The 18,885-nt window shown below is 40.0% G+C and overlaps 1 protein-coding gene across 1 annotated transcript in view; it reads left to right on the forward strand.

Moving 5' to 3' along the window:
* LOC126266971 (integrin-linked protein kinase) overlaps positions 1–18,885 on the forward strand; it is a 53,264-nt gene that overhangs the window by 12,310 nt on the left and 22,069 nt on the right. The window contains exons 4-7 of the mRNA XM_049971699.1: positions 9,768–9,848; positions 12,819–13,014; positions 13,136–13,379; positions 14,999–15,098. Of these exons, the coding sequence (XP_049827656.1) occupies positions 9,768–9,848; positions 12,819–13,014; positions 13,136–13,379; positions 14,999–15,098 (621 nt within the window). The remainder of the gene's footprint in view (positions 1–9,767; positions 9,849–12,818; positions 13,015–13,135; positions 13,380–14,998; positions 15,099–18,885) is intronic.

Consider the following 18,885-nt stretch of genomic DNA (forward strand, 5'->3'; position numbering starts at 1 on the left):
TTCTGCCAGAAGAGGGAGCCACTGGCTCTAAAAGCTTGCATAAGTAGTCTTTTGTTAAGTGTGTGCTGCTGCCACCACTCGGTGACTAGATTTTTTATCTGTCAAATTTCATTATATTGTCAAAAACTGATTATTTTCATTGTTACATTAGCTCATGTGGCCATCATTCCATCTTTATATAACCCTCTTGACAGTCTTTGCTGTCTTGATCAAACTGTTGTCTGTTTTCTACCTTCTGTGCTAGTCTCTTCATGTATTTATCTGTACCAACCAGATTAATCAACACATTCCTCCTACATTTTTTCTAGTTGTGATTTTCATGCATATAGATGGGCCCGTTGTCTTTTATGTATTTGCATAAAACAGTTTCATTGTTATTTATGAATTTGCCCATAACGATTTTCTTATGGTTCACTACACTGCAGGGCCTTCTCCTGATTATCTCTTGCTGATTTATTTGCAAATTTACAGTTATTTTCTCTCCCAGTCTCCACATACCTTTTTGTACATAATTCTTTCATATCGTTGTGTAATTGTTTTTTGCCAAACTGTTCTGATTGACATTAATTTATTTGCCAAGAGAAGTATGTTACATTTTTTCGCATGACTTAGTCTGTTTGTCATGTTTTTAAAACTTGGTCTGTTTTCATGACTTTCAAGGTTGATTTTTTTCTTTTCCAATCATTTTCTAAAATGATTCAGAGACCTTTTCTGGCGAGAAATTTTTGCCCACTCATTACTTCTTGTTAAACATCGTCTGTTCACATGATTTTCAGTCTAATTTTTTCCTTGCTTTTCTTCCATTTTTCTACCTTTCTCCATCCTCTGCTTCTCTTTTTAGCCAGTACCACCATTTCTAACACTCCAAACTGTCTTCTCTTCCCATGATGAATCCCACCACATTTTACATCTGTTCCCTTCTAAAACATGCTTCTGCACTATCAAAACTAACATCCCACATTCTGTTTCTTGAAACTTGCTTGTCCCTTGGAGCTACTCCAAAAGGCCTAACATTGAAAGTGTCTCGTTCACAGTTTCAAGTACAGCAATCCCTTGCACTTACCCAGCGAATCTGTAACCTGTATGACTCAAGTGCCAATTTCAGGGTGTATACGACCCGGGATAACCGGGAGATCCGTGAAAAACCCGGGAATTTTTTTCATCCGGGAGGCAACCGGGAAAAACCCATGAATTTTTTAGAATTCCGGGATTTTTTGTTTTAGTTTTCAGTTAAATTTTTGTTATTTTGACTGGTAAGAAGTAATATTCAAATAAAGGATATTACTGTATCCCACTACTACAGAATAACACTGCAGCAATAAAACAAGAGCAAGAGAAAAAAACTAAAATAAAACTTAAGTTGCAAAGGAATTGCGAAAGTGCCTCCAATGAGGGTGACGTCACAACTGTTTACATTAGTTTCGTGTGAGCAGTTGTGTGTGGGCCCATGTGCATGCGCAGTTGAGTCGCGCATGTGTCATACCTTCTGCCGCTTCTGGCTCCAAAAGTGTGGCTGTTAGTTGTATAAGCAGTAGCAGCAAGATGCTACTCGGAAAAATTTTACTGTCATGCCCAAGCTGCCATATTCACTGGGAGCAAACCGGGGTATCTACTCCGGGCGGCAATTTCAGTCAAGCATTAATCGCCTTCCAGAACAGTGAAGTTATTCTTGTCAGTTTGCTAAAGAAATGTGGTTTTTATTCATCTTTTCCGCTGATGCAGTCAATTTATTTGTAACGAAATGTTTAATTCCACACTATTGGCTAGTTTCAACTGTTCTGCGCATTTCAAAAGAGCATGGTTCGTCTCCTTTTAAGTATGCCATATGCTGCAATAAAGAACCAAAAATGAAATAATACAGTACTGCTTCACCAAGAAAATTTACAGCGGAATCTCGACGTGCGACTGTGCACTTTAAATCGAAAATGCACGTTATTGTAGTTCATGAAGTTCCGATGATCTTGGAATATCCTTTGATGTCCTTTTCTTTTTTTTTTTTAATGATGTAAGATCTTTTAATGTTTTACACGTAGGAACATGCGGACTTCTTGTGTCATCGTAGCTGCGCGAGCGCTGTGACGCCTGTTATCTGGCGCTCTCTGGAAATTGCTGGAACGAACCTCTTTCTAACAGGTCACGGGAAAATATTGCAAATGATTGATTTAAAACTGTTACTTTCAAAGTAAATTTCATTTTACGCGAAATGAACTATGTGCGATGAATTTCTTTATTCACAGAGCATTTTACTCTCATTTAAAAATCAACTCTTTGAGGGTGACCATTTAGAAAAATTTCGAGCCCCGAAGATCAGACATTTATGTCGTTATTAAAAATTTCACTGGCACATTTGTGTGATGTATCTTGCAGTGTAAAACGCGCAAAGAAGATAAACGTTGTATGTGAAAGTTCAGCTTCTCTTGCAGCTTATTAATCGAAGATACCAATATTGTATGTGGAAGCTTTGCTTTTCTTGTAGCAACACTATGTATATTAATTTAAAACATTAACTTTTCCTATTTGTGGTATGTACTACTTAACAGTGATAATGGTATTGGCTGACTACATCACCTGTCCTATGCTTTGAATCTCCACTGTATCGACTGCGAGATCACATGATATGAGCTATGATTGGCTTACAAAAGTGCATTGCAATCTTGATAAACTGAGCTATGACTGGCTTACAAAAATGCATTGCAATCTCGATAAACTGATAAGTTTTACAGTTTCGAGAAAAAGGATAATGTCACTTGACACGGAAAAAGTGTATTTTCACCCAGGAGAAAATGTATTTTTAACCGGGAAATCAGGGAATTTTTTTTTACTTGTCCACGTATACACTCTGAATTTCCACTCCATCAGACTTCTCTATTTCTACAAAATCCTGCAGTTATCTGCCCCCTCCCCCCCTGAATTACCTGTATTATCCAAGGGTCTCACTTTGAGCCCTAAACCTGCATTTAATCATCCTGCTTTGGTGAAGCACTTGCTTTCCTTCACACATAAAATCAACTGGAAATATCGCTTTTCAGCCCAGTTCTAAAACCTTTCCAACAGCAAGCCTAATATTGAACCCTCCTTGAACAGTTCCGACCACGATCCTAACTTGATCCACCACTACTACCTCAAAATCATCCCTACAAGCCTTCGAAGAATTCATTCAATTCAGTACTGCTTCACAATCCTTCCTCAGGGCCCTACAACATGATCCTAACCTGTCCTCTGCATAACTCCAGGTTATGTGGTCCCTTTGCCGATCACTGCATCATTATCCTCCCAGCAGACAAAGTATCTGTACCACTAAGGTACTTGACCGACAGGAGAATGTTAGTGAAGGTGTAAGTGAGGTGTGTGACGCTTTTGCACACAGCATCTGCCATAAAGATCCTATCCCTGTAATTTGAATTGACCTACACTCCCTCCTTAAAACCAGTGGCCGTTTACAAGAACTAACATCTCAATCCATATAACTTCTTACCTACCCAAACCATGCACTCCCACCTTTTACCTTCTTCCTAAGATCCAGGGACCCAATCATCATGGCCTTCCTATAGTAGCTGGCTTCAAAGCACACACTGAACATTTATTTGCCTTAGTTAATTGGTACCTGCAACCCATAGTACTTAGACTTTCCTCTTAGATCAAGAACACCAATCATTTCCTAGATTGTCTGGAATCTGTGCCAGTCTCGCTCCCACCACATACCTTTCTTGTCGCCACTGATGTAACTCCCTCTGAACCAATATACCCCCAAGTACAAGGTCTTGTCTGCTGCTGAACATTTCCTCAGTCAATGCCCATCTGTCTCTAAACCTATGAAATCCTTCCTGCTCACCTTAATCAATTTTACACTTACCACTGACTACTTCACCTTTGAGGGGCAGATATACAACAACCTTTTCATAGGTCGCATGGAGTAGGCTTTCATGGGATCCAGAAGCCCTCAGCCCCTGGTTTGGTTTAGATACATAGGTGACATCTTTGCCATATGGACTCATGATGAGCCTGACCTGTTTCCTGGAATCTCTAAATACCTTATACCAATTAAATTTCACATGATCCTATTCTAAATCCCATGCCACTTTCCTTGATGTTGATCTCATTCTCAGTGAAGGCCCAGTACACACTTCTGTCCACATTAAATCTACTAACAATCAACAGTACTCACATTTTGACAACTGCCATCCAGTCTATGTCAAATGTTCCCTACCATACAACTTTGGCATTTGAGGTAAACATATTTTTTTGGATGCAGACTCTTCACTGCAATGCACCACCATTCTCACCTCAGCCTTCACTGGACATAATTGACTCAACAGCCTAGTTCAGAAACAGATTTCCCAGGCCATCACATCCAGTCCTAGTACTTATGATCCCTCCATAAAAAATCTTTGGAGCACATCACTTGTCACTAAATATTATCCTGCTCTTGAATGTATTAATCACCTATTTTGACAAGACTATGACTTCCTAAAATCATGCCCTGAAACGAGACCCCTTCTGTCTGAGAGCTTGCCCATCACACCTGGAATGCCTTCTTGTCACTCTCCCAATCTCCAAAATGTCCTTGTCAGAGCCTATGCTCCTTCTGCGCCCATCTCCCTATTCTATGTCTCCTTCCCCTTTGACTGTCCCTGCTACAAGACTTGCCTTAAACATCCTCCAACTACCACCTATACCAGCCCTGCAACTGGCAAAACATACACGATCAGAGGGAGAGTCACTTGTGAAACAATACGTCGTATACCATCTATTGTATAAATACTGTTTGGCCTCTTACATCGGCATGACTACCACCAAGTTATCAGTTAGACTAAATGGGCATAGGCAGAGGGTGCATACCAGCAACACACAATATTCAGTTGCAGAGCATGCTCTACAACAAGACAGTCACTTGTAACCTCAGCACCTGTCTCACCACACGCGCCATCTGGATACCTCTCCCAGACACTGGTTTCTCAGAACACCGCAGATGGGAACTAGCGCTACAGCTTTTTCTTGCTTCTCGCCACCCACCTGGCCTTAATGTACATTAATTTCTTCTGTCTCAGCATTTCTTCACAGTAACTAATCCTTTCTTCACTGAATTTTAGTTTTCTAAACCTTTCATTTTCTGATTTCTGTGCTTCACTGACCCCCTCCCACCTCTTTTACATATAATTACTTAGGTTCTCATTACTATTAACTTCTTTTCACTCCTCTTTAACCCATGCCCAGTGTTTTAGCAGTAATCTCTGCCTAGCATATTACCCTGTCTGCCACCTTTAAGTTCTCAGGTTTTCAGATTTCATCTGGTGCAGTCCCCAACAATCAGTCTTTGCTTCTCATCTCGTCTGGTAATCTCTCCTGACGTGGGTTCTGGGTGACTTTTCCTAACTCTACTCCTTTTCCTAAACTTCTCCAGTCCCTTTCCCTTCACTCCTCTTCCTTCCCCTTCAGTCTTTTGCTGGAAGAAGGAGCCATGGAATCCAAAAGTTTGAATGAATAAAACATTTTTATATGTGTGTTCTCTTGCAACCACTTGGGGAGTAGATTTTTTATCTATCTGGTTACAAATGTTATATATGGGGAGATCACAACATTAATATGAAAATATGTAGCAGTTCCACTTGATAAGAAGATATAAGGGTGTGCTGAAAAGTAATGCCTTCAAATATTTTATGTGAAAACCGTTTGAAACTTTTCAAATGAAACAACTGTTATTAATATTCTACATCTTTATTCTTCATTTTGACATGTTTGTAGCGTCTTTCACAGACATATTTGTAGTCACTCTCACTAGAGGGCTCTGAAGTGTAGTGCATAATATGGCGGTATGTAATGTAACAATGTCAGTGCATGAAAAGTAGTTTGCTGTAAACAAACTTCAGATTCGAAGAGTTGGTCGACATGTAGAGCACCCTCTCCTTTAGCATGACAATGCCAGACCACACGCAAGTGTTACAACATTTGCAGCAATCCATCACATTTAGTCACTGTCATTGGTTATCTTCCACACAGCCCAACTTGGCCCCATCCGATTTTCATCTGTTTCCAAAACTTAAAGAACATCGAGGACTTCATGTTGATAGCAGTGAAACAGTGTGAGCAGGGGTGAGGGGTAAGTCAACAAAGTCAAACATTCTACGGTGGTACTATCAACAAACTGGTTTTCATTTGGAGAAATGTGTTTGTGTCCAGGGTGACTATGTCGAAAAATAAATATGTAGACATGGTCAAAAAAGATGTCGAATGTTAACAGCATTTGTTTTATTTAAAAGTCTTCAAGAGTTTACACATAGAAAGGCATTAGTTTTAGCACACCCTGATAGAAGCAATAAAGCATACTTATGATTACAGAAAAATTGTATTCGGGTTGTATGTTAAGCTGGAGAATAATTTGAATCTTTAAAAATATAAATCTCCAAAACAATTTGTATCTGTTCTAGTGGTAAAAAAAATGTGAAGCAGCAGTTGAAGCTATTGATGTGTGGTTACAACAGCAGCATAATAGATTTATGTGCATTTTGGGTTCCATAATTGAGAAAACAATAATTGGCAAGTGAAGGTTGGCTAAACATATCACCAACCATTAACATTGCAGCATCAGGAAGGATAGCAGATAATGGAAGTTTACTTATCATGTGGTTGTGTTAGAGTGGAAGTGGATGTTTCAGGGAAGGTGTTCCATCACTGGTGAAGGTGTGCGCTTACATATCCTTTTTGTGAAAGTGGATTATTGAGCCCAGTTTTGCCAAACAAAACACATTCACCAGGCACAGTATTATCATTACTAATGAATGTATACCTATGTTGCCAAGAGATAGGACTGTGCACTATGGTTGCAGTAACAAAACATAGACATATTTCAAAAGTTGTATATTTTGAGCTACAATTTGAAAATGTAGTCATATTATATAAAATTTGTGTATTGCAGAAGCACCTGTATGCCTCCTTTGTACTTTTTTTTAAAAATAGGATGAGTTGACTTGTCTAAACTAGTCGGGCAGTATTCATTGTTGTCTGGAACATGCTTCCCTCTATTCTTAACTGCTGTTCCTGTTGGTGTGTTTTCGTCTTGCACTGGAGAATTACTGTGATCTTTAATTTACTATGTTCATTATCCTGCAACTTTTCAGTTCCTTTCTCACTGCTAACTTTCACTTGATTAATTATGTTTTCAAAGTCGCCTTCAGAGTGACTGTCTGCCAGTGTTTCAGGAGGTAAACTTGATGAAGACAAACCATGTTCTGAAGGCATTAAAACATCACTCTGTATGAGGACCTTTAATTCCAAAATGTACATACAGCACTGTTCTTCGTTAACTGTACAAACCTTAGTGCATGGCTCCCCTCTGCACTGTTGTGTTCTTATATCCATGTAGTCAGCGTATCTTCTAGGTCTTGAGTTGCTCGCTCTACACTGCAGTGGCTCTAGCTGTGTCAAGGTTTACAATGCACAATGTTAAATTTGGGCTGCTCATTATTTTGTTAACAATCTCTCAACCACTGTCTGCCTGCAACACTGAGAGGTACCTAACAATGTAAAAATGTCAATAATGTTATCGCATACCTCATCAGCTGTTTGGACTTTAGTGGCCTGAGGACAATGAATTTGGTAAGATATCCTGATAAATTATGAGTTTATTGTCTCCATCTGGTTGTGATTGTAAGTCAATGAGATTAACTTGACACTTGGAGTTTAATTCTTTAAACAGCATGGGCTTCACTATTGTTCCTTTCTTGTGACATTTTGGTTTTTGTAAATAAGGCTCACATAAGCCAAGATAAATCAAGACATCTCTAAATGTTATATTACAGTATTTTGATTTTAACCATTTTATCATTCAGTTACATCCTCCATGATGAGTCATTACATGAGCATCCTGCAGAATATCGTACAGTTCTTCATCATAAACATAGTACTTAATTTCACTTTCTTCAGTAACAAGTTGTATTAATTTCGTTATTCCATTCAACTCAAACTCTCATGTCTCTTCAAAAACTTGTAGTTGTTGCAGTCCCTCTTTCGTCCAGATTTTAGTGATTTAACCTTGCTGATAAGTGACTTGTACTGTTATCTGTCCATGAAAACACAATTATATCTGAGGTTTCCCCTTCAACTCTAAGATGTTTGTAAAACTTCACTAATTCCACTGTAGCTGCACTGCTGTATAACATTACACTAACCAACTGATGACACATTCATGCCTGGTACCATTGTTGGATGAACCATTAATAATCTGTTACTGTACATGTCCACTAAGCTGTGCCAGTGATGGTACACATTCATTAGTGGATGTGGTTTTTTCTGTTTATGGTAAGCTTTTACTAATCATTTTAGTGATGTTATATGTGCACTATGGAAGGTTTAACTTGCCTAACTGGCCACTTCCATTATAAACAAAGTAGCAGAAGACAGATTGTTACTCACGGTAAGGAAGACACATTAAGTTGCAGCCAGACACAGTTAAAAGACACTTACATAAAGCTTTCAGCCACAGCCTTCATCAGTAAAAGAGAGACACGTCAGTCATACACACAAGCAAGCACATTGCATGCACACATGACCACCAACTCCAGTGTCTCAGGCCGGAATGCCACAAATATATACAGTACAGTAGAAAATCTACATTTTTAAATTTTTAAGCTTGTAGATGATTTGGGGCATATGCGATGCAAAATGTAACACACAGAACAGCCACCTCTTGTGGCACCTACCTAATCTGGCTGGTCATTTAGTCAGATTATGCTTGGATGGTAGATAAGGGTAAATCATTCCAGGCTGCTTCAGCTCCGTGTCAGAGTCCAGCAGATAATTTGGTTGGCAAGTGGTGACATTCCAGTCTCTAGGCAACTTATAACAGATACTTATAATAGTTAAGCGATCTGGAGAATGTGCTGACCATGGCAACTGTCAAACACCCTTTGTTTTGACATACACTATGTGAGCAAAACTATCTGGACACCCCCAAAAACATAAGTTTTTCATATTAAGTGCATTGTGCTGCCACCTACTAGAGGTACTCCATATCAGCGGCCTCAGTAATCATTAGACATGGTGAGAGAGCAGAATGGGGTGCTCCACGGAACTCGGGGACTTTGAACTTGGTCAGGTGATTGGCTGTCATATGTCTGTATGGAGATTTCCACACTCCTAAACATCCCTAGGTACACTGTGTCCAATGTGATAGTGAAGTGGAAACATGAAGGGACACATACAGCAAAAAAGTGTACAGGCTGACCTCATATGTTGATTAACAGACACTGCCGACAGTTGAAGAGGGTCATAATGTGTACTGGGCAGACATCTATCCTGACTATCACACAGGAATTCCAAACTGCATCAGGATCCACTGCAAGTACTATGTCAGTTAGGCGGCAGGTGAGAAAACTTGGATTTCATGGTCAAGTGGCTGCTCATAAGCCACACCTCAACCTGGTAAATGCCGAACAACGCCTCACTTGGTCTAAGGAGAGTATACATCGGACGATTGAACAGTGGAAAAACATTGTGTGAAGTGATGAATCATGGTACACAATATGGCAATCTGATGACAGGGTGTGGGTATTTACATTATTTATTTGTGATTACTGGGAAACTGTAATTTTGATATGCAGTTTTTTTCTGCTGAAAACTTCTTTCTTCTTGATGATTGTTGTTAGAATGAGATTTACCATCTTATTAAAAACTTAACACATATTTTTTCAAGTTGTTTACATGGTGTAAAGAAATTCGTGTTTAAAAAAATTAACCAGTGTATTATCATTAGAATATTTCATTTGCTCCAGATTTGGCCTTGGAAAATAACCAAGACCTCAAGAAGATAAATTTCAAAGATCAAAGCTGGCTTGGACTGAAGACGAGAAGTAGTAAGTAGATTTCAATGAAATTTGGCGTGCATTAAATGTTACAAGTGATTGTCAAATCTGTTACATTTAGTCAGAATGTGCCCTATATTTCAGAAATATGTGTAGGGCATGTTGCGGATAGAAGAAATACTGTGTCAAGGTCTAGAAGTTGGTAGTTCAAGCTTTTAAAGAAGTCTTCTATTTTCAAGTGTGTGTGTGTGTGTGTGTGTGTGTGTGTGTGTGTGTGTGTGTGTGTGTGTGTTTCTTTTTGTAGTAGTAGTTCTTATATAGGTTGACTCTTACAGGGAAGACAACAGCAATACCATTTCTTTGTTTAAATAGTGCCATTACCGGCTTCGAACTGAAAGACTCATCTTCAGACTACTAGTTCATGTTAAGATACATTTTGCGTAAGCTTTCACTCTTTGTTTTCCCAAGTGATGAAATTTCCTTGAGGTGGTAGCATCCTACAACCAAAACAAGGTGCGAGACAATGTCTTTCTAACTGTAATTGGGCCTCATGCAGCTAAAAAGACATAGTCTCACATCTTGTTTTAGTTGTAGGACACCACCACCCGAGTAAATTCCATCATTTGGGAAAACAAAGAGTGAAAGCTAATGTAAAATGTGTCTTAACGTGAACTAGCCGTCTGAAGAACAACATTTCACTTTTAAACTGGTAACGGCGCTATTTAAATAAATAAATAACATTGTAAGAAGTGGCTGGTTGCTGTTGTCTCCTCCGTAAGAATCAGCCTCTATTTTATACTCAGCCATGGGCTCAGAATGTCAGTTTTCGACAAAATAGCAATAGCTCTTATATGTTCTGTATTAATGTATGTGTGGTGTGTTGATAGTGCCTTGAGCACTGTACAACATTGTTGTGTTTTGATAATGTTTTTCGTTTCCTTTTATTTGCTGTTCTTCCGTATTCACCATATATATATGTGTGTGCCCTGTGTCATGTTTATAGTGTGTTGTGCACTGTACTTTATGCAGTGATATAATCAAAATGACTTGTCAGATCTTTTAAAAAGCAATGTTTTCTTACCTACTGACACCCATATTGAGTGATACTAGGGCACCAGAAGAGAAACTTTATTTTACTTCAAAATATACACACATAAAAAAAGTTTTGCATCACCTCGGTTCCCAGAGTTCCAGAACCTGTACAGAAAACTGGAATAGAGATCAAAGTAAACATTATTTCTGCCCTTTTTATTGCTCATGAAAACCACACATTGCATGTTGTACCACCATTCAGCAAGACCTTCAGAAGTGGTGGTCCAGAATGCTGTACACACTGGTACCTCTAATAACCAGTAGCATGTCTTCTTGCAATGATGCATGCCTGTATTCATCATGGCATACTATCCATAAGTTCATCAAAGCACTGTTGGTCCAGATTGTCCCACTCCTCAACGGTGATTCAAAGTAGATCCTTTGGAGTGGTTGATGGGTATGTCGTTCATAAACAGCCCTCTTCAATCTATCACAGGCATGTTTGATAGGGTTTGTGTTTGTAAAACATGCTGGCCACTCTAGTTGAGCGATGTCATTGTCCTGAAGGAAGTCATTCACAAGAAGCACACAATGGGGGCGCGAATCGTCGTCCATGAAGACGAATGCCTCGTCAGTATGCTACCGATACGGTTGCACTATCGGTCGGAGGATGGCATTCACGCATCGTACAGCCGTTACGGCACCTTCCATGACCACCAGCGGCATACATCAGCCCCACATAATGCCACCCCAAAACAGCAGGGAACATCCACCTTGCTGTACTCGCTGAACAGTGTGTCTAAGGCACTCAGCTTGACCGGGTTGCCTCGAATCACGTCTCCAACATTGAAGGCATATGCGGCACTAATCGGTGAAGAGAACGTGATGCTATCCTGAGCGGTTCATTTGGCATGTTGTTGGGCCCATCTGTAACGTGCTGCATGGTATTGTGGTTGCAAAGATGGACCTCACCATGGACATTGAGAGTAAAGTTGCATTGTGCAGCTGATTGCACACTGTTTGGGTCGTAACATGACGTCCTATGGCTGCACGAAAAGCATTGTTCAACATGGTGGCGTTGCTGTTAGGGTTCTTCCAAGCCATAATTTGTACGTAGCGGGTGATTCACTGCAATAATACCGAGCGAGGTGGCGCAGTGGCTAGCACACTGAACTCACATTCAGGAGGACGACAGTTCAATCCCACGTCTGGCCATCCTGATTTAGGTTTTCCGTGATTTCCCTAAATTGCTTCAGGCAAATGCCGGGATGGTTCCATTCAAAGGGCACGGCCGACTTCCTTCCCTGTCCTTCCCTAATCCGATGAGACCGATGACCTCACTGTCTGGTCTCCTCCCTGAAACAACCCAACCCTCACAGCAGTAATAGCCATTGGGCGGCCTGAGTGAGGCATGTCATTGACAGTTCCTGTCTCTGTATCTCCTCCATGTCTGAACAACATCACTTTGGTTCACTTCGAGGCTCCTGGACACTTCCCTTGTTGAAAGCCCTTCCTGGCACAAAGTACCAATGAGGACACGATCGAACTGCGGTATATACCGTCCAGCCATGGTTGAACTACAGACAACACGAGCCATGTATCTCCTTCCTGGTGGAATGATTGGAACCGTTCTGCTGTGAGACCCCCTCCGTCTAATAGGTGCTGCTCATGTATGGTTGTTTACATCTTTGGGCAGTTTAGTGAAATCTCTGAATGGTCAAAGGGGCTGCGTCTGTGGTACAATATCCACAGTCAATGTCTACCTTCAGGAGTACTGGGAACTAGGAGGATGCAAAACTGTTTTTGATGTGTGTATTTCATTCTATACTAACATTCCTTTGTGCTGCATTTTTCACTCTCAAGATTACATAACCTGTATTGTTCATTTCACAGTATCTTTTATTTATAGTGACCAGTGTTCATGTTCTCATGTAGCAATACTTGTGTTTCATCTTTAACATTGGTACTGACACTAACTTTTACCAACAGGAGATGCTACTCTATCTCGTCACAAGGGCATCAATATTGCAGACTTGGCACTGCATACAAAAATAGCAACTTCACCATCTGGAGAGACTTGGCGTGGCCGCTGGCAGAAGAATGAAATTGTGGCAAAAATTCTAGCTATTCGAGAATGTACATCTCGAATTTCGAGGGATTTCAATGAAGAGTTTCCAAAATTACGGTATGAATATAATGCTTGAAAAAAGTTGGAAGTTTCTACATGCCTTGGGACAAGTATTTAGTGTTGTAAAGTATTAGTTACACTCTGTTATTTATTTACAGAACTTTTGTTTTTCTTATAGGATATTCTCCCATCCAAATGTACTACCAGTAGTTGGTTGTTGCAATTCCCCACCAAACTTGGTTGTTATTAGTCAGTATATGCCTTGGGGATCCCTGTATACACTTCTTCATGAAGGTACTGGTATAGTAGTGGATACAGCACAAGCAATTCGATTTGCCTTGGATGTTGCACGAGGAATGGCATTTCTGCACAGCTTGGAACGTATTATCCCTCAGTACCATCTGAATAGTCGTCATGTTATGGTAAGTGAGCCTTTTTTAAAAAAAAAAAAATCATTGTGATAACTCTTTCCATTTTTCCAATTACTGACAGTGGAGCAAAGATAAAAGGGCAAAAAGAGAATAAATACTCTGAAAGGAGAGTGGTAAGTAAATCTGTCTTGTTTAAAATTCGTCACTTCTACCTCATCAGACAGACATATAGTGCAGTTGTGTTCCCACTTGTTGCCTTATTCCTAATAAACACTGTATTTGTTACACATTCCCCCGTCATAACATTTGAGAAAATTTAAAAATGGGGAAACAAATGGTCAAAATATAATAGTTCAGATGAAGAAACTGATTAAAAGTGAGAGTAAGAAACAGAGTAGTGATGGGGAATATCATATTAGGAAAAAAAATGAAATAGATAGCAAAACACACCGTACACGCTACAAACTGGTAGCACATATGAACTGAAAAGCACAAAACATCGTGAATGTGTAAGACATAAGTTTGAAAAGGTCTATTAAAGAGGTCAAATATACACAGTACAGTCAAATAGTCCATTGGAGATTTCTCAGCCATTGGAGGGCTTCTTCAGCCTCCTCTGAAACAACGAATTACACAATTTAAAATATTACCCATAGTTTGAAGATTGCATTCCCAAGAAAAGTCATACTGTATTATAATAGGATGGGCAGTTATAGTAAAAAGACGAGGTAAGAAAATATTTCAAGTATTAATAGAGATTCTACACAAGTAATTCATATTTTAAATGTAATGCTTAAAATTAAGTCATTAGTTCTGTTATATTTAAATTAAAACTATGAATACTTTGTTCATTGAAACAACATGCATCACATGAGTCACACCCAGCATTTCTGCGTTACATTTATTTGGTACTTTTCTGAGAAGTGTTTAAAATATCAATACAGACCACCACAGTCCTATTTAAAATGATTTAATTTGTTAGAAAAGTATGGAAGCTATAGAGCCAACTTGTAAGAATGATTTAGGTTGTCAAATTTTCATTTTATTGTTGGAGAGACGAACAAACAATTGTGTTCAGGTTTACAAATGGATAATATCTGTTGCATTAGCTAAGCTTAATTGATTTCAGCCAATTAGAAAATATTAATTTTCAAATTAGGCATCAAACACAATGCTTAAACATAAAAATTTCAAAACAAACCTCAGATATGATCCACATCCTCCATGCTGGCATTGCTTGACATTAAAATAAATTAAGTAAGTGTGAAAGAGGAAGAAAAGGATGTTTTAGACAAATTAAGGGTTGTAAATCTATGGACCGTAAGAGCAGCTTTACTTTTATGAAAATACAGTTCAAAAACATAAATTCTCCAAAGGTAATGATGGGTATGAGTGTCATGAGAAGCTAGTGATTGTCAGTATGCATTTCACTTCACTGACAAATAATTTTTGCAGGCATTCTACCTGTTTTCATCACCTCACAGGTCAAAGGTAGCTTATAATCTCAGAAAAACTCACCTTTTTGTTTCCTATGTAGACTTACCAAATCTTTATCAATAGTACATATTTGAAATCATGGCTTAAATATGGTTATTATCTGAAAATGTTTGTTCTATATTATGTATATATTTATAAAGGAGTAATGCAGTTACATTCTCTTACATTTACAGATAGATGATGATCTGACTGCACGAATTAATATGGCTGATGCGAAGTTCTCATTTCAAGAAAAGGGTAGAGTTTACTACCCAGCTTGGATGTCTCCTGAAGGTATGTTTATTATTTTTTACATACTGTCTCTCCATAGCGCAGAGGGAGTTGGATAATTTTCAATATATTTTCCCCAAAGTTGATGAATTAATCATCTTAACTCTTCTTCTGGACTATAAGAGATCACTTCATTACTCTACTGGTGTGCTACATCGAGAAGATGGTGTGTGTAGAAGATAAGTGGAGATGAAAATTCAAGTTGTAGTATGGTGTAGTTCAAAAACAGAAATTCTGCAAAGGTAATGATGGGTATGAGCGTCATGAGAAGCTAGTGATTGTCAATATGCATTTCACTTCACTGACAAGTCGTTTTTGCAGGTGTTTCAAACTACTTCTTCTCCCCCCCCCCCCCCTCCTTCCTCACAGCCAGCCCCTCCATACACCTTGTCACCACCTTCATATCCACCCCCTCCCTCTCCCACTGTCTTGAGTTGACAGTATGAATAAGCATAAAAAACTTTCCAGGAAACAGTCTCCACACTTCTAATAAATCAGCCAAATGTAATGAAATAATAAATTTATGTAGGTTGATAAGGACCTACATCACCACAAGTGGTTCTCTCTTGACCTCGAGTCTGATGTGCTCCGCTTTTCTGGCCTTCCCCAACATACCATATTTACTTGAGTCTAAGCCGCACTCGAATCTAAGCCGCACCTGAAAAATGAGACTCGAAATCGAGGAAAAAAAATTTTCCCGAATCTAAGCTGCACCTGAAATTTGAGACTCGAAATTCGAGGAAAGAGAGAAGTTTTATGCCGCACCTCCAAATCAAAACAAAGTTGGTCCATTGTAATATGAGACACAATTTAGGTCGAATGAATGACGATACAGCTACAGTAGTTTGGTTCGAGTCGTAAGCTTAACAGTTAAGCTTTACCAGGTAGCCATTGCTATGCATCAGGTGCTCCGTCCGTATGAAAATTTTTCTCCATTTGCAAATCTTTGCAGGCACCTATTTAGTACATTACATTCTGCACAGAAATTAGAGTCAGCTTAGATTTAAAAATCTAGTCAATTGCCGTCCTTCATTTCTGACTGTTTCACTATTAGGCATAAGAATAATATGAATATAAACATGACATGATACGTATATTCTTCTGCGTTTGCTGTTTTCTCACTCTAGCTTCATAGTTTATTAGACAGACAGGAATTAAATGAGATAGCAGCAAACATGAAACAATACATGGCAAAATGTTTAAATTCGTATTATTCTTATGGTGAGGAGAATACTGCATATGGTTCACAATTCATGAAAGTTCCTATTAGCAACCATCTCTTCTCACAGGTAGGAAAAAATTCAGAACGTAGAGTTGGCCATATTGACAAACATCCCAAACAGTCTTGCCAGTCAGATTTTCATAGTACATTGAAATGCTGCTACATACAAAGATGAACAATACGGAATTTGTATTTACTTCGTTGGATAATGTACGAAAATGCCGTGGTCGAAACTCAGGGCGGAGAAAAAAAGCTCGTCTTGCACCTTTTTTTTTAAAAAAAAAAATTTATTTACTGACACAGAGGTTTTGGCGCCACTATTCATCTTTGTGCCTACAAAGCATCCCTGTGTAACACTACATGTATTCGACGGAAGAAGTTAGTTGTGGAAGCACCTACCAACATTTTTCAGAACTTCCGCTTGCTTTGCACTCGATTCTAAGCTGCAAGTGGTTTTTTGGATTACAAAAACCGGAAAAAAAGTGCGGCTTAGAATCGAGTAAATACGGTATCCCTCTTCTCTCCCAGAGAAAGGAATTACAGTCCCAAAACCTAAGAATAGTTTTGTATGTTTAAATGTGTTTTTGTACAGATCTTGGAATTAAATCCCCCATCCTCAGCTTCCCAAAAGAAAGTTTCAGTCAGCTGTTCATCTACATCTACATGGATACTTTGCAAATCACACTTTAACTGCCTGGCAGAGGGTTCATCGAACCACCTTCACAATAATTCTCTATTATTCTAATCTCTAATAGAGCACAGAAAAAGCAAACACCGGTATCTTTCTGTTCGAGCTCTGATTTCCCTTCGTTTATGATGATGATCGTTTATCCATATGTAGGTCAGCACCAACAAAATATTTATGCATTCAGAGGAGAAAGTTAGTGATTGAAATTTTGTGAGAAGATTCCACCACAACAAGAAATGCCTTTTGTTTTAATGATATCCATCCCAAATCCTGTATCATGTTAGTGACACTCTCTACCCTGTTTTGCGATAATACAAAACGTGCTTATCTTCTTTCAACTTTCCTTATGTACTCCGGTAATCCTATCTGGCAAAGACCCCAGACCATGTAGCAGTACTCCAATAGAGGACAGACAAACGTAATGTAGGCAGTATCTTTAGTAGATATGTTGCATTTTCTAAGTGTTGTGCCAATAAAACTCAGTCATTGGGTTGCCTTCCCCACAGCATTTTCTATGTGTTCTTTCCAATTAAAGTTGTTCACAATTGTAATTCCTAATATTTAATTTAATGTACAGCCTTTAGATCTGATGATTTATTGTGTAACCAAAATTTAGCAGATTCCTTTTAGCACTCATGCGGGTGACCTCACACTTTTAATTATTTGGGGTCAATTGGCAGTTTTTGCACAATACAGACAACTTTTCAAAATGGTTTTGCAGTTTGTTTTAATCTTCTGATAACTTTCCTAGATGATAACCAACAACATCATCTGCAAACAACCTAAGATGGCTGATCAGATTGTCTTCTAAATCATTTATATACACTTCTGGAAATGGAAAAAAGAACACATTGACACCGGTGTGTCAGACCCACCATACTTGCTGCGGACACTGCGAGAGGGCTGTACAAGCAATGATCACACGCACGGCACAGCGGACACACCAGGAACCGCGGTGTTGGCCGTCGAATGGCGCTAGCTGCGCAGCATTTGTGCACCGCCGCCGTCAGTGTCAGTCAGTTTGCCGTGGCATACGGAGCTCCATCGCAGTCTTTAACACTGGTAGCATGCCGCGACAGCGTGGACGTGAACTGTATGTGCAGTTGACGGACTTTGAGCGAGGGTGTATAGTGGGCATGCGGGAGGCCGGGTGGACATACCGCCGAATTGCTCAACACGTGGGGCGTGAGGTCTCCACAGTACATCGATGTTGTCGCCAGTGGTCGGCGGAAGGTGCACGTGCCCGTCGACCTGGGACCGGACCTCAGCGACGCACGGATGCACGCCAAGACCGTAGGATCCTACGCAGTGCCGTAGGGGACCGCACCGCCACTTCCCAGCAAATTAGGGACACTGTTGCTCCTGGGGTATCGGCGAGGACCATTCGCAACCGTCTCCATGAAGCTGGGCTACGGTCCGCACACCGTTAGGCCGTCTTCCGCTCACACCCCAACATCGTGCAGCCCGCCTCCAGTGGTGTCGCGACAGGCGTGAATGGAGGGACGAATGGAGACGTGTCGTCTTCAGCGATGAGAGTCGCTTCTGCCTTGGTGCCAATGATGGTCGTATGCGTGTTTGGCGCCGTGCAGGTGAGCGCCACAATCAGGACTGCATACGACCGAGGCACACAGGGCCAACACCCGGCATCATGGTGTGGGGAGCGATCTCCTACACTGGCCGTACACCTCTGGTGATCGCCGAGGGGACATTGAATAGTGCACGGTACATCCAAACCGTCATCGAACCCATCGTTCTACCATTCCTAGACCGGCAAGGGAACTTGCTGTTCCAACAGGACAATGCACGTCCGCAGGTATCCCGTGCCACCCAACGTGCTCTAGAAGGTGTAAGTCAACTACCCTGGCCAGCAAGATCTCTGG

The sequence above is a fragment of the Schistocerca gregaria genome, chromosome 4, assembly GCF_023897955.1.
Source record: "Schistocerca gregaria isolate iqSchGreg1 chromosome 4, iqSchGreg1.2, whole genome shotgun sequence".
NCBI classification, from domain to species: Eukaryota; Metazoa; Arthropoda; class Insecta; order Orthoptera; family Acrididae; genus Schistocerca; species Schistocerca gregaria.